The sequence below is a fragment of the Chrysemys picta genome, chromosome 8 (genome assembly GCF_011386835.1).
Source record: "Chrysemys picta bellii isolate R12L10 chromosome 8, ASM1138683v2, whole genome shotgun sequence".
Lineage (NCBI taxonomy): Eukaryota > Metazoa > Chordata > Testudines > Emydidae > Chrysemys > Chrysemys picta.
This window is the reverse complement of record NC_088798.1, coordinates 58,307,866-58,332,292: the sequence shown is the minus strand read 5'-3', so window position 1 is coordinate 58,332,292 and position 24,427 is coordinate 58,307,866. Positions and strand designations below refer to the sequence as shown.

The following is a 24,427-nucleotide window of genomic DNA, read 5'->3' as shown; positions in this document are numbered from 1 at the left end:
AAATGGGTATTAGAATTATAAGAGAGTTTTCTGTTTAGACTTTATAAATGCCTGCAAGTTGCTGCACACATTAATCTCCCTTATAATATCTGTATCCCTTATCATAAGATGGGAGCATTTGTATTGTAAGCCTCTGTAACTGTATAGATCACCTGCAGGAGAGAGACATTAACTGGTGTGAAATGCTGGTCTCCAACAGAAGGTGTTATGTCCTGTCCAGTAGGGAAGACCCATCAACATCAGACAAACTATTGTGGAACATTCAAGAAGGCAAAAAACTTTGTTGATTGCTCTCTGCTCCTCTTCCCTATTCAGATGAGTCATGCAAGTGAATTACTCCCATCAGTTAAGTTTGCAGCTCAGAGCGCAAGGGAGAAGGGAATAAAACCCCTAACATGAAGAAACCATATACTTTATGCTGACTGGACTCTAAGGGGCAAGGTTTCTAGGATAAACAAGAGATCCTCAGCTGCTTAGCCTGAGTTAGCCCTAAGGACATGTAGAGCTTTCTTATTATGAAAGCTTCTATTGCCTCTTGGAATTTAAGATTGTAACTCATTTGTGTATGTATCAAGTATCAGAGGGGTAGCTGTGTTTAGTCTGTATCCACAAAAACAACGAGGAGTCTGGTGGCACCTTAAAGATGAACAGATTTATTTGGGCATAAGCTTTCGTGGGTAAAAAACCCACTTCTTCAGATGCATGGAAGAAATGGTTTTTTTTTTTTTTTACCCACGAAAGTTTATGGCCAAATAAATCTGTTCGCCTTTAAGGTGCCACCACAGGTTGAGAACCACAGCGCCCCCCCCTCCCAATCCCGAACCACCCCCACAGACCCCTATGCCCAGCATCTCCTGCCCAGAGACCCCTCCACAGAGTGGGGCCAGGAGCGGAGCTCTGGGCAGGGGGCTGGGCGGCAGCGACCCTGGACTCCAATGTGCAGAACTGGGTGGCAGGACAGCTGGGCAGGAGCCGCAGACCCCACCATGTCGGGCTGGGCGGCAGCCGCAGACCCTAAACCCCAACCCTCTGGGACCAGGTGGCAGCTCTGGACCCTGTGGGGCTGTGTAGCAGCCCCAGACTTCATGGAGCTAGGCTGATTCTTGTAAGTATGTGAGCACCATTTTGGTAACAGGAACACCTGCTGTCATTTTCCATTTTCAAATGTCTCTATCATGGGATTGTGATCACCTGTTGTTTTAAAATACTCAGTAGTTGGCTCGGAAGCTAGGGTGACCAGGTGTCAAGTTTTCTGGCTCTGGTCAGCACCGCCAACTGGGCCGTTAAAGTTCCGTCAGTGGTGTTGCATCACAAAGCCAGGCTAGTCCCTACCTGTCCTGGCTGGCACCACACGGCCAGCAGGTCTGACTCCTAGGCGGGGGCGTCACAGGGCTCCATTCGCTGGCCTCACTCCAAGCACCGGCTCCACACTCCCATTGGCCTGGAACTGGCCAATGAGAGCTGGGGGGGAGGAGGCAGTGCCTATGGGCAAGAGCGGCGCCTCCTGGCCCCCTGCCTAGGAGTTGGACCTGCTGCTGGCTGCTTCCAGGGCACTGCGTGGTCCACAGTGCCAGGAAAGGCAGGAAGCCTGCCTTAGCGCCCCCCCACCCCCACCCCATCCCGCTGCACCGCTGACAGGGAGCCGCCAGAGGTAAGCCCGCATCCCAGCCCTGCGCCCCCCCTCCAATCTGGAGTCCCCTCCTCCACCTCAAACCCCTCATCCTCAGCCCCATTCCAGAGCCCTCACCCCCTCTTGCACTCCAACCCCTGCCTCAACCCACAGCCCCTTCCCACATTCCAAATCCCTCAGCCCCAGCCTGGAGCCCCCTCCTGCACCCCAAACCCCTTATCTATAGCCCCACCCCAGAGCCTGCACCCCAACTCCCTACCCCAACCTGGAGTCCTCTCCCGCACTCTGAAGCCCTCATTTCTGGACCCGCCCCAGAGCCCTCACCCCCTCCCACACCCCAACCCCCCGTCACACCCCAGTGAAAGTGAGTGAGGGTGGGGGAGAGCAAGCCACCGAAGGAAGGGGAATTTAGTGAGCAGGGGCGGGGCCTCAGGAAGGGGCGGGACTAGGGTGTTCGGTTTTGTGCGACTAGAAAGTTGCCAACCCTATCGGAAGCCTTTGATTCTTGCTGCTATCCCGTAATTGGTTGGTGATGGGAAGCTGTAGCAAATGCTCTCACAGTGTTTCCTTCATTTTTTATTCTCTTCTTTACTTATCCAAAGTATTTCACTTTTACACTTTTCATTATCAAACTCACCCCATTTCATGTCTTACTTTTTATCTTTCCTGTCTAGACACTACCTATCAATATTCACTTTGTGGTTGTAGGAATCACCACAGCAAGATTCAGTTTTGCCCACTAAGTTATACACTGTGGAACTCGTATTCTCTTATATTTTATTCAGAGCAAGAGTTTGGTGGGCTTCTGAGCCTGGTGCAAATCATATTTGTTCTGGCTGACTTCTAATTCCAGTTTTTAACTGAAGGAATTAATTAAACCTGTATAACAAGTCTTTAAACTAGGCCCCACAATTCTAATTCTCCCCAAGTGGGAGAATCCAAAGGGATGATGCTTATTCCAAGGTAAAGCCTTAACCGTTTCACATTTTCACATGCAGTTTCCTTTTTCATAAGAAGAAAACCCCGTATTACGTAATAGAGGTTTGAAAAATCCTATTCAGTCACATCTCATCTTTTCCTTCAACCTCCTTCTTCATGATTGGTAACACTCGCCTTCCTTTTGCTTCTTATTTCTCCCTCTCATGTTCTTGTCCTTTCTTTTTTTCCCCCCTGCTTTCTTACCCTTTAACATCTCCACTTTGTAGGCATCATCACCAGAAGTAGAAGAAACCACAATTAGGAACTGTCTGTCTGAAACAAGATTGTTGCTTGAATGGTTTGAGAGGGACAAAAAGGACAGTGAGGCAGAAATACGCAGTTCTGTCTTGTCTGAATCGCAAATGCCATGACATTGAATGTGTATACTGTACTAATGAATCATAAATTACCTTGAGAGTGTTAATTGTTTTATTCAGACTTGTTTAAATGTTAATTGATTTTTAAAGGCGTTTTAAAATGAATTCGATTCCCCCTTTAATAGTTAACAGAACAGTGATCTGTTCATACAGGAGGTATTTGAATTATGCCCCTAACTGAGTGATCCCATTGGTTGAATATTCACTCTTTTGTGTATGTGTGTGTGCTTATATAGAATCATAGACTATCAGGGTTGGAAGGGACCTCAGAAGGTCATCTAGTCCAACCCCCTGCTCAAAGCAGGACCAATCCCCAAATGGCCCCCTCAAGGATTGAGCTCACAACCCTGGGTTTAGCAGACCAATGCTCAAACCACTAAGCTCTCCCTCCCCCCCTCTGTGTTTTTTATATATATATTTATATTTAGAGAGAGAGAGAGGAATCAGGTCCTCCCTTTGTTTATTACACTCACTTATTCTGCCTTGTCTCAAATAAGATTGTAAATTCTTCATGGCAGGAGACTATCTTTTACTCTCTTTGTACAGCACCTAGTGTAATGGTGCCCTGATCCTGATCTGAGACTCTAGATATTACCACAATGTAAATGTACAGTAATGTATCCTCACAGGACAAATTCCCTAAGGTAACATAACTAGTAAAGTGACTGTTTAAAGTTCTCTGCTGTCTTTGATAACTATAAAATGTAAAAAGGCTGAGAACTCATGGTTTCTTTAAGCCATAATGCCTATTGCGGCTAAGGTTTAATGGTATGGAAGGGGAGCTATCTTTACAGAATAAAAACTAAAATAAAATTACTGGAGTTTACATGTGGCTGAATCATTGATTGCATGGCTAAAAATCAGGGCTGTCGATTAATCTCTGTTAACTCATGCGATTAACTCAAAATTAATTGCAATTAAAAAAATAATCACAATTAATCACCATTTTAATCGCACTGTTAAACAATAGAATAGCAATTGAAATTTATTAAATATTTTGGATGTTTTTCTACATTTTCATATATATTCTGTGTTGTAATTGAAACCAAAATGTACATTATTCTTGATTACAAATATTTGCACTGTAAAAGATAAACAAAAGAAATAGTATTTTTCAGTTCTCCTCATACAAGTACTGTAGTGCAATCCCTGTGTGTGAAAGTGCAACTTACAAATGTAGATTTTTTTTTACGTAACTGCGCTCAAAAATAAAGCCATGTAAAACTTCAGAGCCTACAAGTCCACTCAGTCCTACTTCTTGTTCAGCCAATCGCTAAGACAAACACGTTTGTTTACATTTACAAGAGATAATGCTGCCCTCTTCTTATTTATAATGTCACCAGAAAGTGAGAACAGACATTTGCATGGCACTTCTGTAGCTGGTATTGCAAGGTATTTACGTGCTAGATATGCTAAATATTCGTATGCCCCTTCATGCTTCGGCCACCATTCCAGAGGACATGTTTCCATGCTGATGACGCTCGTTAAAAAAATGTGTTAATTAAATTTGTAATTGAACTCCTTGGGGGAGAATTGTATGTCCCTTGCTCTGTTTTACTCGCATTCTGGAATATATTTCATGTTATAGCAGTCTCGGATGATGACTCAGCACATGTTGTTCATTTTAAGAACACTTTCACTGCAGATTGGTACCTTCTTTCAGTTTTGTCAAATGTGAGATTTCGAAAGATAGCTACAGCACTCGACCCAAGGTTTAAGAATCTGAAGTGCCTTCCAAAATCTGAGAGGGACGAGGTGTGGAGCATGCTTTCAGAAGTCTTAAAAGAGCAACACTCCAATGCGGATACTACAGAACCCGAACCACCAAAAAAAAAAAAAATCAACCTTCTGCTGGTGGCATCTGACTCAGATAATGAAAATGAACATGTGTTGGCCGCACTGCTTTGGATTGTTATCGAGCAGAACCCATCATCAGCCTGGACATGTCCCTTGGAATGGTGGTTGAAGTATGAAGAGACATATGAATCTTTAGGGCATCTGGCATGTAAATATCTTGTGATGCCGGCTACAACAGTGCCATGAGAATGCCTGTTCTCATTTTCAGGTCATATTGTAAACAAGAAGCGGGCAGCATTATCTCCTGCAAATGTAAACAAACTTGTTTGTCTGAGGAATTGGCTGAACAAGAAGTAGGACTGAGTGGACTTGCAGGCTCTAAAACTTTACATTGTTTTATTTTTGAATGCAGTTATTTTTTTGTACCTAATTCTACATTTGTAAGTTCAACTTTCATGATAAAGAGATTGCACTACAGTACTTGTATTAGGTGAATTGAAAAATACTATTTTTTATTTTTTTTACAGTGCAAGTACTTGTAATCAAAAATAAATATAAAGTGAGCACTGTACACTTTGTATTCTGTGTTGTAATTGAAATCAATATATTTGAAAATGTAGAAAACATCCAAAAATATTTAAATAAATGGTATTCTATTTTGTTTAACAGTGCGATTAATCACGATTAATTTTTTTAATCGCTTGACAGCCCTACTAAAAATATTTACTGCATATAAATCACAATGGCTAATTCCAGAATGGCTTACTGTTCAACTCATGTTACAGTGAGTGGTGATTAGTTCTTTTTTACGGTGGGGGATGCGCTAATTGAGCTAGCTAAAAGAGATGTAAATGTATTTCTTACAGCTGGGGCTATCTGTATAACTGGTAGACTTCTTGCTGGATATGATGGGAACAGCTAGAGATTGATAAGCTTAGGTAGCAATTGGTGACTGTTGGGAGGGGACAGATTCTTAACATTTTTTGACAATGGAGCTGAGTTGGAGGGACCAAATTATCTAATAGTATGTGTAGCATTTTTCTTTTACTCTTCTCACAAATAGATACAACAATCAAATTCTGCTAATATACATGGGTTTCCCCAAAGGGGAAAAAAATTGAAAAGGAGATGATGGAATGCTGCTAAACTGTCCAGGTTTCTACAATAATATTGTAAAATTTGCAAAATGTTCAAAGTGGTAAAAAAAGAGACTTTTTGCTGGGTTTAATGGGAAAGTAACTAATGCATGAATTTTCTTGGTTCATGCAAGTTAATAATAAATAAAAAGGTTATGTCTTTGGAAAAAAGCAGCATTTGTGACTATCTTGAGAGCTAGCTATCGTATACCTGAATATTGAATACATCCTTCCACATGTCGAAGTCTCCCTTGAAGTTCAGAGCCAGGGCGTAGTAATACATTTCATAATGCTTCCATGCTACTAAGCCATTGCATTTGTAAACTGCTGAAGGCTTATGTGACTACACACAGACTGAGAATTTTTTAATTATCATAGGAATAGAGAAATTTCCAGACTACATCAGACCCATCTAGTCCAGTATCCCATCTCTGACAGTGACCAGCATCAGATGCTTTAGAAGAATGCATAAGTACATCACACTTGTCAGATGTGAGATGATCTGTCTCCAACAATTAGGTCTCATCATGATCTCTACTAATTAGAGATTGGTTTAAACCCTAAAGCATGTGGTTTAATATCACTTCAATAATTTTTCATAGCAATAACCATTAGAACTCTGGATGTTCTCATTAGCCCTATAAATGTCTACTCTCCTTTTGAAACCTTTTAAATTATTGGCCTCGACATTTTCCTGTGGCGGTGGGTTCGACTGTCTAATTGCATGGTTTGAGGAAGAATTATTTTCTTTTATCGGCTTTGAATTTTCCACCTGCTAATTTCTAAAATAAACAATCCCAATCTTTTTCATTTCTCTTCATATGATTTTCCATGTCCCTAGTCACTCATTACCCTTCCCTGAACTTGACTAATTATGCAATATCCTTTTTGAGAGTGACCAGTACTGCACACAATATTCCAGACGTTCATTTCATCCTCTCCATGCTGGAAAAAGGCCTTGGTAGTAGGATGCAAGGGCCCACAAAGGCAAGGATTCAAGTTACAAAAGGCTGGAAACAACAAGCTACTATACTGGAAACCCAGAAATTTGTGGATCATTGCTCTGTCGTTGGAGGGAGCTGAGACCAGCATTTGTGGCCACGACGACTGGATTCAGTGGAGAAGGGTGCCCGCCATCTGCCGTACCAGTGCCCCCTGCTGAACACTTAATAAAGTGGCAATGGTGTCTGTCTTGAAATAAACCATTCTCCTGCTATGCTGGCCAAAAGAATGAGCAATTGCTTGTTACAGTGGGAAGAGGGCATTGCCATGTGAAGGGGTGAAAAGGGAGCTATATGTCATCCTGTGTAGATCTGGTTTCACAGGCATCTGCCATTTCTGAGTAATTGCCTCAGCTAGTTTGTAGCTGACTAATATTATTTAAGACAGATAAATGAGGCGATGAATTAAAAGCACCCCACAGAAATGTTTACAACTTTTTTTTTTTTTTTTAAGATTGAAAAGGGGGAAATCCATTTATTTTTCAGAGGTTGAGAGAACAGATGAAAAGGTTTCAGACTGTTATTTATCCACAGAGACAATGTGATTTGTCTGTAGGCTTGGCCCCAGAAAGTGAGCCATGCAGAGAATGATTGTAATTTAATACTGAGACCATGAAAGGTGCATTGATTTTACAGCAGGTGAAAACAATGCAATAGTAGTATGTAGCATGAGTCGGGGGAGGCAACCATCTAATATTGGCCTAGCAGCAACAGTATAGATTTTCCACCCAACTCAGCAGAAATGCTTCTTAAGGGCACAGTAGTTGCATCGCTTTCACTTTGTAGGCTTGGAATTAGAAGTAACTGGGCTAATTTTACATTTTGCTAGGGCCTGATCCAGCAGGTTGCTAATCTGCTCCTGCTGATATTTTTTGTTGTGTTACTAATTGATTGCAAGCATCTCCTCTGGATATTTGCTTCTCCTTTCCTTACTTAATAGACTTTTATGAATCTTCTGAGCATGGAAGAAACTCATTTCATGCAGGAATCCCAACATCTTTTATCTACAGATAACTTGCATTGCTGCTACATGGGTATCGGGGCTGGGCATAGATTCTTCTCAGCTCTCCTTTGGTTTAATCTTATTTCTCCCTATAACTCCCTGTCATGGGAAAGGACCCCCTATTGTCAAAAATGGTAGGGAATTAAGTCTTCTGTTTTCATTTATGACTCAGCAAAATCAGCACCGTGTTAAATTACTTGGGATGCTTTGATGATGTGAAGTGATTTCCTGTGTGTGTATATTGGAGAAAGCCAAAGCCATTACATTAGTTGATGCTCTTTGATTTGAGGCAAAGGAGTTCATTTTGGCCCCATGTTCCAAATGCATAGGTCGCTTCCATTTCCTTCAATTACATTTCCACCAAAATTTTGATTATTGAAATATATTTGATATGGCTACCTCTCTGAGTACTTATGCCAGGAGAAGTTCTATGCTACGTGCTGCAGGCTGTATCTACCTAAGGTATGTCTACACTGAAAGTAGAAACCTGCAGCTGGCCTGTGCCTGCTGACTTGGGCTCGATCTAAGGAGCTGTTTAATTGTGGTGTAGACGTTCAGGCCTGGGCTGGAGCCCGGGCTCTAGGACCCTACGAGGTGGGAGGGTCCCAGAGCTCAGGATGCAGCCTGTCCCCAAAAGCCTACACTGCAATTAAACAGCCTCTTAGCTCATAGACTCATAGACTTTAAGGTCAGAAGGGACCATTATGATCATCTGGTCTGACCCCTGCATGCTGCAGGCCACAAAACCGTCCCTACCCTTTCCTTGACTCTGCTGATGAAGTCCCCAAATCCTGTGTCTTAGTGACTTCAATTGGCAGAGAACCCTCCTGCTAGAGATCCCTGCCCCATGCTGCGGAGGAAGGCGAAAAACCTCCAGGGCCTCAGCCAATCTACCCTGGAGGAAAATTCCTTCCCGACCCCAAATATGGCGATCAGTAAGACCCCGAGCATGTAGGCAAGAGTCTCCAGCCTAACCCTTGTTAGCCATTATACTGTTTGCCTACCATTGCTAGGTATTCCTCAGCTAATATGTTTTACCATTAAACCATTCCCTCCATAAACTTGTCTAACTTAATCTTAAAACCAGACAGGTCCCTCGCCCCCACCGTTTCCCTCGAACCCCGTGAGCCTAAGTCAGCTGCTACAGGCCAGCCACAGGTGTCTAATTGCAGTGTAGACATACCATAAGCTTTTGGCTTTTTTGCCTCCCCTCTTTTTTGAGGCGGGGGCAGGGGGAGATGATGAAGATAGTAGAAATAGAACTAGCAAAGTATTCTGAGAGTGGGATTGACTATTGTTCAATCCTTGGTCTAGCACTGGCCCCTCTCTAGGCATTCTATTGGCTAAAGGTGTCCTGTCAAGCAGCGATCATCAAGTTCCGAAACCAGGAAACGGCTGGTGCCCCACAGGTTATGAAGGGAAGTGTCCAGTGCTAATCATCAGCCTGTGGAGAAATCTCACTGAAAGCTAAGGGTCTTTCTGTTGCAAGGTTTGACAGATTGATTAATTTATTCTGTGTGAGTGGAGCTGTTTGCATCAGCTTCATGATTTTGGACTAAATGCTGTGCCCTGCCCATTTACCAGTGTTAGCTGGTGATCACTGTTCAACTTTCTATGTAGCTCATTTTGGAAGCTGTTCTCTGTTAGCAGTTCTTTAATCATTGATCCTTAAAGGCAAGCTGAGAGACTTATATTTTTTTTAAAAGAAAAAGCCTACAGTAGAGGGATTACTACTTTTGCAGCAAGATCCTATTTTCTTAACCTTTCAATCGGTATGATGTTAAATTTTGGTTTTCTCCTTCAAGACTTCTTGGGCGATATCTACTATAATATGGATAAAATAATCCAATTGGCAAAGTCATCACAGGTAATGTTCTGCTTGGAGAAGGCTTTTGTGTGTGTGTGTGTGGGGGGGGTCTTGATTATTTTTGGTGAAGAAATCCTTGTTCTCTTGGCAGCAGCTGGCTGTAAATTTCAGTAAACCTTTGTTGTTGCTGTGACTCAGGATATATAGTGAAATTTTCTGTAGCTGAGGGGAGCCGGCAGTTGGGCGTCTGTTAATAGCCTGAAAGTAACTAATGAGGATGTGCAGTCGGAACGATTGATTGAATAGCTGCAGTCCTGTGTGTTTCTTTCTCGCTCTCTCTGCAAGCTGTAAAGAGGGAGGGGGAAGAGAGAGAAAACCAGCTTTCTCTTAAGTGGAAGTAGAACGGATCCCAAGGGCCAGGAGGCCAGAAATGGAAGTTTAAGCTGCATCTATCTTTTGAAAGGAAAGCGGCAGAAGTCAAAATGTCAGTCTCCGAAGTCACAGTTTACTCCTTTTCTTTAAGATCCAGAAGATAACAATGGACTTTTTCTAAGGATGTGGTTTTTCATATCCTATTGAGAATGTCTTATTTATGAAGCTGGATTCCTGTAAGTCTAGTATTTGACCTGGAGATGGGCAGCAGTTGTGATAAAGGTATTAATATGTGTGTCTGTGTGTGTGATTTTTATAATGTGCATGCTGTATAAATCTATAAAATCAGATACGAGCACATCTTCTGTAAAGATTTGAGCTTGCAAGATCTGCCTGCATGGATTTAGGATGCCAAAGTCATATCTTACTAAGGTCATATTTCCAGAACAAGGAGAAACTGACCTATTTTTGTATCTGCTGAGGTATATATGTTGTTTTATCCAGGCAACTATGAATCTTCTGATGGTCTCAAAGTTTGAGCTAGCAGTAGGGTCACATTATCTGCAGGAGACTGAACTTTGACCTTTCTCAAATTATGTTCAACATAGGATAAAATCATGATCTCCCTCTGTCACAGATTTTATTTGGCAATGTTAACTACTACATTGCTTATTGTAAAAAGAATAGTTGGAAGTTCTGAGTTGTATTAGCAAGTGTACAAGGTAGCAATACATATGGGTATTGAGCTTCACCAATGTGTTTAATCATAACTGCCTATTGCCTATAAGATCAAATCAGATTCCTAATTTTGACCTTGTTGCCAGTCTCAATGTCTCTATAACTTATCTTGGTAGCAAATAAGCCATATATAAATATGTAAGTATAATTTGGCTGTTAGCTAATGCATCTGAAAGTTTGTGACGGCTTCTGTCCAGAGCAGGATAAAACCTAATTTTTTTTTTTCAATTCCCCTCACCCACCTTCTTTTCTGTTTCTTCTCCAGAGGTCCCAGCAGAGAGGTCTCCTCGCAGAAGGAGCATCTCAGGAACCAGCACATCCGAGAAAACCAACTCCATGGATGCTTCAAACACCTCTCCTTTCAAAGTCCCCGTAAGTGCGCCTTTCCTCTGAAGGAGAGATGTCTTCCCATTGAATTGGGTGTGGAATTTAGGTTATCCTAACAAATCAGTAGTCATGTAGACTTTAAAACCCAACCATGGGGTGGTGAGCAGCCTAATTTCAATATGTCCTAGATACCCGTGAGATCGCTTTGTAGGCTTCACACTGGACATTTATTTTCTTCTCCAAAAAAGAACTTTAGGTTGGTGATGGTATGGGTGTTTTCCCCAAATCAGTGGAATGAATTAGGGGTCTGAAATGGCTAACAGTTTATTTCAAAGCTACTGAAATTGATCTCTGCGCGTGTGCATTAACTGGCCTTAATTCTTCTGGTTGTTAGATTCAATTTACCATTTCAAGTAAGGAGTGTGGATTTTCTTGCCAACATTGGTTGGTGTACTAAAGTTGGTGTACTAAAACCTACAGCACTAAAACTTTTCTATTGTTCTTAGTCTGAAAGAAGAAGGTTCTGTCAAATCACAAGTCAAGTTAAAATGAAGTGCTCTTTAATATTTTACCAATAGTTAGATTTGGTTTAAAAAAAAAGGCAAAGTCCAGCTTTATTATTGTAGAGATTTTTATGTTCCTCCCCATTGTGTGTAAGAACTCTTGAGAGCTTGAAAATTGAAACGTTTGTCCACACAGCTTTTGGCCTTTTCTATGTGTGATGAGCACTGATTTCTCTTCCTGTGTTCTCTGTGGAGTTGAGGCCAGTATAGCTGCATTTTATTTGTGTGCACCCCATCACCTCCAAATCACTGAAAGTCACCCAGAATACTCACAACCCTGAGAAGAATAGTTTTTAGCTAACTTCAGATACAGACATGTTTACGTGCTTATTTTGAGATGAATCCCCACAAAATTGTCTCTTGTCTTTTTAATGTATAAATAAGTGATGGATTCTTTAATTTTACAATCAATATTTTGCCAGTATGAAGGTGGATTCAATTTTATTAAAGTTGCTTTAATCTGAGCCAGATCATAAACTCCAAATTAATTGTGATTTAAAAGAGAAAAGTTCCTGGTCAAGTTAATGGTAGCTCCATCTTGGACTGTTTTCCTATCCTCTTTCAGATTAAACTATCAGTGGTAAATACAGGGAGATCACTATCTTGGAGTAGTTTATCCGTGCTCGACTCCTGTGTTTTTCTCAAAGCCTCATAATGAGACCAAAAGTTGAACTTCTGATATCGGTTGAGGGACCACCAAAATGCGCTTTCCTTGTTTTAAAGACCATCTGAAGTAAATATTCATATTGAGACTATTTTGGTAGTCTTAATGTGCTGTGTTCTAAATGGCACTCGAAAATAGGTTTTTAGTCTAATTACAGAATGTACTGTATAAACTCGATCATAAGCTGGTTCGTTTATAAGCCGACCCCCCCCCCCCCCCCAAGATGGATAAGTAAAAATGGAAAATTTTTATAACCCGTTCATAAGTTGACCCTATAATTCAGGGGTCAGCAAACTTTGGCCGCTGGTGGGCCGAGATGGTTTGTTTACCTTGAGCTTCCGCAGGCATGGAGGTAAACCTAAGTAAACAAAGTGTCCCGGCACGCCAGCTGCTTACCCTGATGGGCTGGGACAGCACTGGTGGGGAATTTTTTTGCGGGGGAGAAGCTGGGAGTCAGGGGAGTAACCCCTGTGACCACCCCCCACATTACCCCACCTCTAGCCCGGGACCCCCACACTCTCCTTATCCCATCCCACCTTATCTGGGGAGGGCCAGGGGAGGATGTCTCTGACCTGGCTGGAGCTGCTCCGGCAGGTGTACGCGGCCGCAGCATGTTCCAGCGGGCTGGGCCAGGTGGCGCGGCCACAGCCTGCTCTGGGGGGCAGGGCCGAGCGGCACGGCTGCAGCCTGCCAGCCCCGGAGCTGCAGCTGCTTCGAAGGCTGGGGGGAGAGCAGTGTGGCCAGAAGTGGAGACTCTGGCCCCGCCTCTTCCCTTCTGTCTCTGCTGGCTGTGCTGCCTCTCCTTGCTCCCTCTGTTGGGGGGAGGGGCTGTGTCCCACCTCTCCCTCTCTATACCCATTCATAAGCCGACCCCCTTCTCTGGTGCTTCCCTTTTTTACTAAAAAAATTCGGCTTATGAACGAGTATATACGGTTACTTGTTACAACTTTATAAAATCTCAAAACTTGTCTACATGCAATGAACCCTTATAGTATAACCATGGGCAGCAGAGTACATATGGGTACCATGGGGATTTTGGGGAGCTTTTGTAAGTCCTAGTGACTCTTACCCAACCCATCTGTATTGATAAGAAATTCCATTAGTCTTACAGATGTTTGAATGTATTGTGGTGGTCTGTCTCTACAGCTTATCTATAAATCACAAACAAGATTTGAAGAAGCCATGTACCAAATCACTTAATGTCAGCCTGGGTTTTTTGTTTTTTATTTCCGTACCTTTCACTCTTTACGATCCTTCTCAAATGTCTTTTCTTCAGCTGCTTTGTATTGTCTGTGAAATTAGGCCATTAACACTTCAAAAGTATTTCTTTTCACTTATGTTTTCTTCTTCAGCCCTCGCCCTTCCTTCCCATGTCTCACCTTTTCCAAGTTATTTTTTCTTCTAATGCTGGTTTGGGTACGGTCTTATTTTCCTCTTTCCTCCTTGCAATTTTGATGGGGCTTTAAGAACTCTAAGGCAAAGAGGTGCAGGAAGCTGTCCACACCCTATCCTTTTGGTCATAAACAGCAAAAAGTAGCTATTGTTGCCACTTGTGCAGCTGATATTGTGCTCCCCTGTTGTCCTGACCACCTGTGTAATGGTGGGCCTGCTGTACCCTCCTGATTTGTATATAAAAGACAAGACTACTGGCTTTTGTAGGTTTTTCTCTGCGTATGCTATCTTGTATGCTGTGGTTGTTACCAGGCCACAGTAAAGATGAGATGAGACCTGCCTGTGTTTCACACCGACTGCTGGATGTTGCAGCCCTCTACTCTCATTAGGTTAGTGGCTTGCTGGTAAAAATCAGAGCATTTATGAGTAGAGCTTGGCCCAAACCAAAACTACTGAATTCAAACATCCTTCTAACTTTGTGGATTAGGTCCAGTACTACTTATGAATAGAAATCCCCTCTTGTATATTCTCTTGATTCATATTGTTTTTTCTGGCTCCAAGAGGGATCGATCTAAGGAGAGGGGTAAATGGCACAAGTATAGGGAAGCCCAATATCAGTGGTCTGGGAATGGAAGGTGTGGCTCTAATAGCATTAAAAGTTATTTGTGGGGGTTTCTTCATCTCAGTGGGTGCCCATTTTTAGACAGGAAGAACACAGGAATAGGAAAGCACCTGTTTTTTTTCTTCAGTCATTGATACTTGCACTGCACATTTGAGGGGGCAAACCAGCAACCTGTGCATTGTGCTGTTTCAATGATTCTTTGCTCCTGGCTTGGGGGATGGAGGGGAGAGGCGGAGCGGGCGGGGTTATGCCAAGATTTTGAAAAGAAGTTGCATTTACAGCTTTCTAAGCTTCTGTTCTCTCAGGTAAGCATTTAAAACTCTTACTCTTGATAGAATGTACTGGAAATCAATGTTCTATGCAGCTTTTCTCTAAACTCCAAACTGTGGTATACAAACAGAAAAAGGCATGGACTTTCTGACTGTTAATGGGCCTTTGTCCAGTGCTTGGAGTTTTGATTTACAAATGCATAATGTGGGGTAAGTGAACATTCTTTCCAAGAAAAGTTCTTTTAAATAATCTGTCTATGGTAGTCATTGGGAATGGTTTTATTTAAAGGGTTGGCATGTAAACTTCAGAAAATTCAGTTTGCCTCCTACATATATGTTTAAAAGCATATTCTTCTATTTAAACTTACTATTCTATAATCTCAATAATTATGCATACGCATTCTTTGGTTTACCATGTCACAGTCAGCCTATGCTGAGCAATATATGGAATGTGGTTGTCTTGTTTATCTCCCACAAAAGGGAGTGAAGTAGGATTCTGCTGATATTGGCAGTGCACTACAGAAGGGATAAGGAAAGGCTTGTGTGTAGAGATAAGAACTGTTAGTGCTTGGCCTTTTCTTCATTCCCCAGCCCCCCAGCTACATTAGTGTTAGGTTACTTCGTTTTCCCCCTAGATTCAGTAGTGTTACTTCTCACTCCACAATTGCCAAACATATTTTTTGGGGGGAAGGATAGACACAAAACATTGAAAAAAACCCACAGCTTTAAAAAAAATTACTGAATATTAGTGCTGAGAAGTTAGAAAGGCTGACAGAACTCATCCACCACCAGGCCTGGTGGTAGATGAGTAGGCGAAATACCAGCTTTCCCCTCCTACACACACACTGTGCTCTGTCAGTAAAACAGTACCACCACATCTCCTGCTATTTCATTATTGAGCTATTGTACAACTCTGACAGAACACCACAGTCCCCTTCCTGCTATTCCATTTGAATTGGGGATTAGGCTAAAACATGAGAATTCCAAAATATGGAACCTCCAGAAGTGATAGGACAAAGGTGTTAGTAACCCATTGTAAAAAAAACAGGTCCTTAACCACCACCTCACCTTTTTTGACTAGTTTTGTTGATTTATTAAAATCAATACCGATATTACGTGACTCAATGACATATGTGGGCACTTTAAAAAAATAGAGGAAAGAAACAGTCTTGATGAAACACATAAAAATGAGCTAAAAAGGTCAGGGTGTAGGCTCTGAAGTAAATGAAATGATTTGTATGGGAACCCTGTGCAAATAGTGATGGAAAGGCTGTTTCTTAGGGACTGTCTTCTTTGGTTTGCCTCTAGTTCAGAATATAACTGGATATACAGGAATAGTGTCTGCCTCTTTTGCTCTTTAAGAGTCCTGCTAAATAGAACAAAAGACAATGCAGCCAGCCTAACTGAAGGTCAAAGCGTGATGAGATCTCACTGCTGCCCAGACTCGTATCTTATGCAGTCAACGAGACCAATGGTTGTCTCAGGAGCACTGCTCCGTTACAATCAGGTTGCGAAGCTAGAACAAGTCTCTGATCTTTTTTGGCCATGTGACCATAAGTACACGTTTTTAATTCTGCAGTTGTGCTAATGCAGGAGTTTGAGTTGTTGAGCTACCATTAGTGTATCAAGGCAGCACAAGATTTCTGTGCCCCAATATTCTTAATGAAAAATCATCTGGCTGTGCTTGAACTTTTTCCTCCCTATTTTAATATTCTCTTGCTTTTTGTTCTGCTCTCTCACACCATAACACCCATTCTTTACATTTACCCTTGATATTTATTTTATTTCATATAAGATTTGAGGCTTTGGGCTCTCACCCATTTTCCCAAGGATTTTGTATAGTGGGAAGGACTTGAGTTATTAGTTACTTCCAAGAGGCTCATGGAGCTTTCACCTTTCCCTTTATTCTGGGTTGCTGTTATTTATAGACTCACAGGAATTAGAGATATGTATCCCCATGCAATACAGATTTGTTCTTTACAGTAAATTCTCCAGTGCTTGGTCAAGAGATAGTATTTCTGCTACCGTGGCAGAGTCTAATGGACTTCAACATGAAATTTTTCATTGTATTTAGCCCAAATTTTTCTTGTTTCATTTAATCCCATTACTATTAATTTATATCCCTTTAGGCAACATAACAACATTCCACTCTCGCTTTGGTTTCACATTGTCCAAACAAGTACTGATATTGTCAGTTATTGTATCCCCTACCTTTAAAGCATGGTTTAGCCAAGCTATACAATATCACCTTATTTTTAAGGTGTCCTCTGTAAATCAGGCTTTCCAGACCCTTTATCATTTTTCTTGTTCCTCTCTGAATTCTCTCCAATTCACTGGCATATTTCTAGTATCACCTTGACCAGGTGTTCTCTATTTTTAACCCCTTCAGATCCCTTAGTGTTATTTCTCTATCCTCACTGGCACTCACTGTATTTCCTAATTTCATATAATCTCTGAATGTCATTAATGTGCTGTTTAACTTCCAGATCGTTAATAAAGATGTTAAACAAAACCAGTTCTGCAACCCAATCCTTGCAGCACCCCATTGGTCAACCTTTCACAACTTGTTAATTGTCATTTATCATAATTACCCTTTTTCGATAGTCCTTCAGCCAGTGTGCAAGCCGTGACAGTAACTTTAAAAAAGCCCATTTGAATTAATTTTTCAAATAAGCCTATATGCTACATTGTGAAGCACTTTACAGTAGTATAGGTGCACATTATGGCAAGCTGAGTGCGAGTGTAGTGGAGGAATAGAGGGGCAAGAAACTTGTTTCCTCCTCCCCAGCACACGGAATAAACAAGATCTGGCTGCTTGCAGTCCTCCTGCACAGTTTTGGGGCATGGGTGTGTTACACAGCCCAAAGCGCCTCTATCTGTGCAGAGGTGCTTCCCTAGCCTTGAGCCATAATTTTGGCTCTAAAGGCTTGACATCTATTGCAGTCCCTTCATTGCAAATTTTGCTGCTTGATTAAACAATAATAAGAGAGTCGTATGTGATTTGTTCTTCATAAAGCCCTGATGTTCATCACCCATATTTTTGTCATTGTCCAGATGACTAGACCTCTTTCTGCTAATATTTATTCCTTGATTTGAGATTAAAGTTAGAATCACTGGATGTTAGTTGCTAGGATTGCTCTTTCCTGGTTTTAGGACCCTCTTCAGCAAGGTGCTTAAGCATGTGCACAATCCCACTGAAGTTAGTAAGACTGCTCTTGGGTTTAGTTACACATGTACTGAAGTAACTTGCAGAACTGGGGCCTGAAAGTGCAGTACTGCTCCTCTCCTAACTCTCCCCAGGTATCAGATAGATACCTACTTCTCGGTGAATTTTCCAAAATAATTCACAGTGGTTTGTTAACTTAATTCATTTAGGACCCTGGAATACATATCATGTGCCCCTCCTGTTGTGTTTTCCTGTACTAGTTGGTATTAATTTTTTTTCAAAGTCCTTGTTATTGCCTAATTTCTCATACTTCTCTATTTGTCTTGTTAAAACTAGTTTTTAATTTTTTTCCCCATAGCTGGCTGTTTTCACGTTTATTGATGGACCTAGCTTCTTGCCAGGACTTTTTTCACTTGGTATATTTATAAAAGCCCTTCCAACTCCCCTTCAGCTTTTTGGATAGCACTAACTCGTTCTGCTTTTTTGCTTCCCTTATCTTCCGTCACAAACCTGAAGTGTGACTCTAGCCTTGTTTGGTACCCTTCACATTCTCTATTTCCACTGAAGACTTTTCACACTCTCTTTGAGCTTACAATGCTGAAGTTACAGAGGCTGCTCACTTGTTCCTTGTATTTTAATTTTGCAGGATAATTGAACTGCTAACCCTTGATTATGGTTGCTTAACATTCTCTAGTCTTTCGCTACACTCACATTTTAATACAGCCTTCCTCTATGCTATGCTCAGTGTTCCTTTCATTTCCACAAAATTGCTTCTATGAAATGTAATGCTCTTACCCATGTACTACTGTGTTATTTGGACCCGTTCCTTTCTACACTTTACACTTTACTCCTAGAAACATCGGAATTGATAAACCAAAACAGATAGTTTCTCCATCTTATTCACAGTCCTTCCTTTGATAGTGGCCAATACCAAATAATTCAGAGGAAGGTTTAAAATAATGCACCTAGTCAAGTGTGCAGCGCTGTGCCACTGGAGAAAAATTCCTTCCTGAACCTAGCTGGCAGTCAGCTTGCACCCTGAAGCATGAGGATTGCTCAGTCTCTTGTTATTTTTAAACCTGTCTGATGCAACTGCAAATGTTATTCCTACTTACATAAATGTGTAATCCTTTTTTAATCTTGCTGAAACATTTGTCTCTCTAATATCTTGTCAGTGAATTCTCAGGCTGATTATAGAGAGCATGAAAAAAAATCTCCTGTTACATATTTTTTAATTTGATGCCTCTCAGATTTCAGTTTTACCCCTTGTTTTGTGTTTTGCAGAAGAATGAATAGGGGAGCCCAATTAGCTTTTATTAACGTTTTTGTATACCTCTGATCCCGTTGTATTTTTATTTCTAAACCAAATCATCTTAGTCTTTCAAATCTATCTATATATGTAAATCCTTTTACTCTCTGCCTCTAATCAATTTTGTATTTCTTATCTCGTCTCTTTTTTATTTTATTTATTTTTTTGTCATTGTCCGTTACTGAGATGAGATAACCAGACTAGAATGCCATATTTAGAGTGAGGAAGTCCAGTGCATTTATAAAATACCATTTTATGTTTTCTTTATTACATTTTACTCTTTCTCAATACATAGAAACTCTTTTGTTTTATTTTTAATGCTATGTGTTAAGAAGGCATCTTCACTGAGGTGTCCACAGTGATTTGTACTGCCAGATCTTTTTTTTGATGAGTTTACAGCTCATTCATAATCTGTCGTACTTTGGGGGGGGAAGGGGTTGCCCAATACGTTACCATGCATAGTGAGATTTATCTGTCTTTCTGTTGCCTGATCAGTTAGTTTTTATTAGGACCTTCTAGAGTCCCTCATAGTTCTCTAATATTTTAGTAACCTGAATAATTTGTCTGACAGCAAACTCCTCCATCTTTGTTTTGTTACATTTATTAAAGTTCTGTGAAGAAAGGTGAAGCCTCACTGTTCCCAGTACTCATTCTTGGAGTAATCCCCCTATTAACTTCCTTCCACGCTGAGACTGGGCAGATTTCCCAGACCTTTTGCTTTCTGTCTCTTCACTGGATTTTTAACATATGACACAACTTTTCACCTTGGTTTCTGAGCTTTCTCAATAGCCTCTTGTGAGGAACTTCATAAAAAAAAAGTTATACTCTTCAGCACGTTCAGTAACAGCTTCAAAGCATTTCTAGTGGGGCAGCAATAGCTACAACTATTGCTATCTCCAGTGAGATGATGGCCATCTCCATAATTCATCCAATCTGTAATCCTTTTAACCTGAGATGGGAAGAGTCCATGAGTCACTCCTAAAGTCCAGTTTCCCATATGCTGTTGTTGCGATTGTTATGGCTAATAATAATGTATTACTACTGCTACTAATACAGTACCATACATGAACATGGCACTTTCCCAACACATCAAAGACAATGTCCCCATCTCTCTAAGACATTATAATTTAGGTTGAATTTTACATGCAAAAATGTTGCATAGGTGCTGAGTATTCCAGTCACCCATTCCACCCTGACTTTACTGCTCCTAGATCTCTGCTGATGATGTTGTGTTTTACTGGATAACTCACATTATTATTATTAGCTTGTTGGTTGCTGTGGAAGTTGCTAAGAGAAGCATCATTTGTTATGCACAAACGCTTCTCCCCAAAGTGAAAAATTCTTATGTCTGTAGTATGCAGTAGTTAAGTATTTTCGTTCATACCATGTTGTCTGTGAAGCTGGTTGTTTGGGCATTTATATCCTCCTCTCCTGGTGATTGTCCCCTGTTGTACTGAGATACAGGAGAGCCAGTGTCCTGTTTTGCAGTACTGATCCCACTATAAGTGATACATAGTTGCATTTTACAGCTATCACCCCATTGCACTTAAGATCTGCTGTCAGGGATTATAGTCCCCCTTCCTTCTCTTTGCTACTGACAACTGCATTTGTAAAGTCCCACGTGATTCACCTCTTCTGAGCCTTGGGCCTTGGCTACACTGGCGGTGTACAGCACTGCAACTTGCTGCACTCAGGGGTGTGAAAAAATTCACCCCTGAGCGCAGCGCTGTAAAGCGCCAATGTAATCAGAGCCTGCAGTGTTGCACGCTTGCGCGCAGCGCTGCAAGCTATTCCCCTCGGAGAGGTGGAGTACATACAGCGCTGCGAGAGCTCTCCCGCAGCGCTGGCGGCGCGACTACACTCGCGCTTCGCAGCACTGCCGCTGCAGCACTGTGAAGTCCCGAGTGTAGCCAAGGCCTTGGTCTACACCTAAAAATTAGATCAACCTAGCAACATCACTCAGGGTTGTGCCCTATGTGACATAGTTAGCTGACCTAACCCCCATTGTAGATACAGGTAGGTTGATGAAATAATTTTTCCATCAGTCTGACTACTGCCTCTCAAAGAGGTGGGTTATCTGCATAGGTGGAAACCCCTTTTCTGTCGATTTAGGAAGTGTCTACACTACGATGCTACAGTGGCACAGCTGCAGCCCTGTAGCTGTGCTCCTGTAGCGACTGTAGCTAGACATACCCTTGGCTGGCAACATCGTCTGAACAGAAAGTAGTGAGTAGTGAGTCTGCTGCTGAGTTTTCAAGTGACTTGAAGATAAGAAGGCACATGTGAGATTCTGCTGGTGTGGTTTTGAGGGGTAAAGTTGGTTTGTATTGAATTTGCCATTTGTCTCATTAGGAGTGGAGTGTTGAAGCAATGTCTAGAAAGCCTCATTAGGGCAGAACACTTGTACAGTTATTCTCTTAGTGTTTGACTCCTTAAATGTCTGCATTCATATAGTGCTGTTCATCTTCAGAGTGCTTTGCATCTAATTAATCCTCATAAACATCCTGGTGTGTTGTTAATAAAGTATTTGTATACCTGGTTTTTTTACAGTTGAAGTAACAAGCATCTTTTTTTTGTTTTAAACCACCAATGGAAATGTTTCTATGAAATTTAAATTGTTTTTAAAAAGAAACATTCCTCTGTAGTATTTGAAACCCAGACATTTCATCATGTTAGGAAATGAGAACCAAAAAGTGTCTATTTTCAACTGTCTATGCTCAGGTAAATGCTATAAATATAAGTAGCATAAATAGCAACAACAAAAAAGTGAGGGGGGAAGAGGGGAAGAGACCTTATGTTAAGGTATTACTAATAGCATTGACAAGGAATTTTTTTCCTAAAAATTACTTTAACCAGACAATGTCTCTTTAAATATAGTGTTGAACTCAGGGAAAGAAAAATTTGTTCAGGCGGAATGAGAGTTTAAAAAGATTTCTTCTTTTTCTTAGTTTGATAGTGTTTGCTGCAAATAGACGCTGGATACCGCCTCCCCTTTATTTTTGCATTCCACATTTCGAGAGATTTCTTTTAGCAAAGAAACATAAAGGTCAAAAAGCTCATCTTTGTTTTTCTAGCATGTGTGAATTTTCATGCTGCTCCCAATTTATTCATCTCCAGTCATCAGCCCTATGTGATCCTGTAGCAAAGTACAGAGAGCAACTAAGAGGCAAACAATTTAATGTGTTTTCAGAAACAAAAAAAATATTTCCCAGTAAGCTTGCATTATTTTATTTTATTTTGTCAGATTGTTAGCACTACACATCTGGCTATCCTGAAAGCTGTCATTTATAACCAACATTTGGATAGCCATATTTGACCAGTTAACTTGTTATATCTTTTGCTCAGTAAAAAAAAGTCCATTGTCCCTCTAAATGTATGATGTGACACTGAAATGATTATAAACACTAAAAGAGTCAACATTGAGGGCATTGGGGGAGGAGTGGCTGCATTCCCTTCTCAGCCTCTTCCAGTTTCTGGGAAGGGGAAAAGCTTTCTTCTCGCCCAAGGTTTGTCAAGGAGCATTAGGTAGCTGTTGCCTATCCATTAACCAACTTTGTGGGGTGCTGCCTGGTAAGGATCACCCCTAATCTGGGGGATAGCTAGCCCCAGATGCAGCGGCAGATGCAGGAAACAGACTTCTTTCAGCATAGTGATCATTTCACTGGGTCATGGGGCTGTGCACAGGTTTGGGGAGCACTTACCAAGCAGCTGCATTGGTGCAAGTTCTTTCCTGTTTTGGCTAGTATTGGATTGGGGAGGAGGCGATCTCCTTCTGCTCAGAAGATCTTCTTACCAATTTTGGAAGAAGAGGGTGGGAGAGGCTTTTATTAATCTGCTGCCTTCCTCACATTTCCCTCAAAGAAGGCTGAATGAGGGTGAGGATATTGGCATCTAGTGCTAACTGAAGAATTTGTGGGTGGCGGGGGAGAGGAGTTTTCTCTGAATTTTCTGTAAGTTTTGGCCTGTGAAACGCTCCTCTACATTCAAAAATTGAACAGAGCCTACAATCAGTCCTCCACCTCAAGAGGTACTTAGAGAAGGAGGGAAGAGGGGAACCAATTTGAGTTAGAAATTGGAGAGAGAGGAGGAAGGCGACAAGTGAATTTTCAACACCAGTGAGGGTGGAACTGTTTGACATCTCTTATAATACTCCCTTGACTTTGCTTATAGAGAAATAGCCTATGAAGTTAGGCAAATTTCTCTTCCCATGCTATGCTTTTCCACCAAGAAATACAATTTAACTTAGATGCATTCGATATATCCCATGACAGCTATGCTGAGTTGAAGTGAAAATATCTATGTCTGACTCTTTCATCAAAAAGAAGAGTGTTTCAGCCATTAAATGTTGCTTAATCCTATTGGATTAAGAATTGCTAAATTTGCATTGATTGGGCCAGGAATGCTTGTGTTGGCAAACCTTGGAAATAATTTGGCACAGTATGGCTTAAAATGCATGCCACGTACTCAGTGATTTACAGGACAGAAGATGAGATAAGCAAGCAATGCTGAGCTCAAAAAATTCAGTTCGTTTTCTCTTAACAAAATACTTAGGTGTGGCTTCCATTGCGCTCTCATTAACACAGCTCTACTTTAACTGATGGTCTTGTAATGCAATCTGTATGTCATACAGTCAAAATTTGGAAATGTCAAGTTACTACTCTTTGTACTATAACTTCTCCTCTTGTCATGCAATAATTTTTATTGTACCTTAATGGGGTTATGATCAGTTTTAGTTTTGTTGCAGACTGAAGCATTTTTGGTTTATAAAGTAGAGAAAGGCCCATTTGTTTAGTCATTACTTGCATAAGCATTTCCCTATTTCACTTGCTATGACACTTCATTTTAGGGCTTCTTCAGCAAACGTCTGAAAGGCTCCATCAAGAGGACAAAGAGCCAGTCAAAGCTGGACAGGAATACAAGTTTCCGTCTTCCATCTCTCCGCAACGCTGATGACAGGTAGGAGTCTCTGCACTTCCTCGGAAGGAAGCTGGTAGTTTCAGCTCAACTCTTCCAAAAGTGCTTGGCAAAACACGTTAGTTAGTCTGTGTAAGCATGCCTGCAAACTGACAGAAATGAGGGACAACTAGTGGTTTTGTTTTTTAAACTAGCAGAAATATATGTTAGTCTGTTAAATTGTTAAATGTTGCGTGTGCTTCCATCAGACGAGATTGTCATTAGTCCTAAAGATGGCTGGTGAAAAGGGGTTTGCTTAAGTGTCTGCACTAAAATATCTTGTTCTTTTTTTTAGCACTTCTTCTCCCAGGTCTCCAAACACC

General features: G+C 41.2%; 1 protein-coding gene across 16 annotated transcripts in view; it reads left to right on the top strand.

The window, feature by feature from the left end:
- RASAL2 (RAS protein activator like 2) overlaps positions 1-24,427 on the top strand; it is a 273,501-nt gene that overhangs the window by 196,488 nt on the left and 52,586 nt on the right. For 13 of the 16 annotated variants that reach the window (XM_005304207.5, XM_005304210.5, XM_065554538.1 and 10 more), the window contains 2 exons: positions 11,105-11,211; positions 23,998-24,107. In XM_005304207.5, the coding sequence (XP_005304264.2) occupies positions 11,105-11,211; positions 23,998-24,107 (217 nt within the window). Of the gene's footprint in view, positions 1-10,000; positions 10,384-11,104; positions 11,212-23,997; positions 24,108-24,427 lie in introns of those variants that run through there. The other 3 variants (XM_042851223.2, XM_042851224.2, XM_005304208.5) reach the window with 2 other exon arrangements.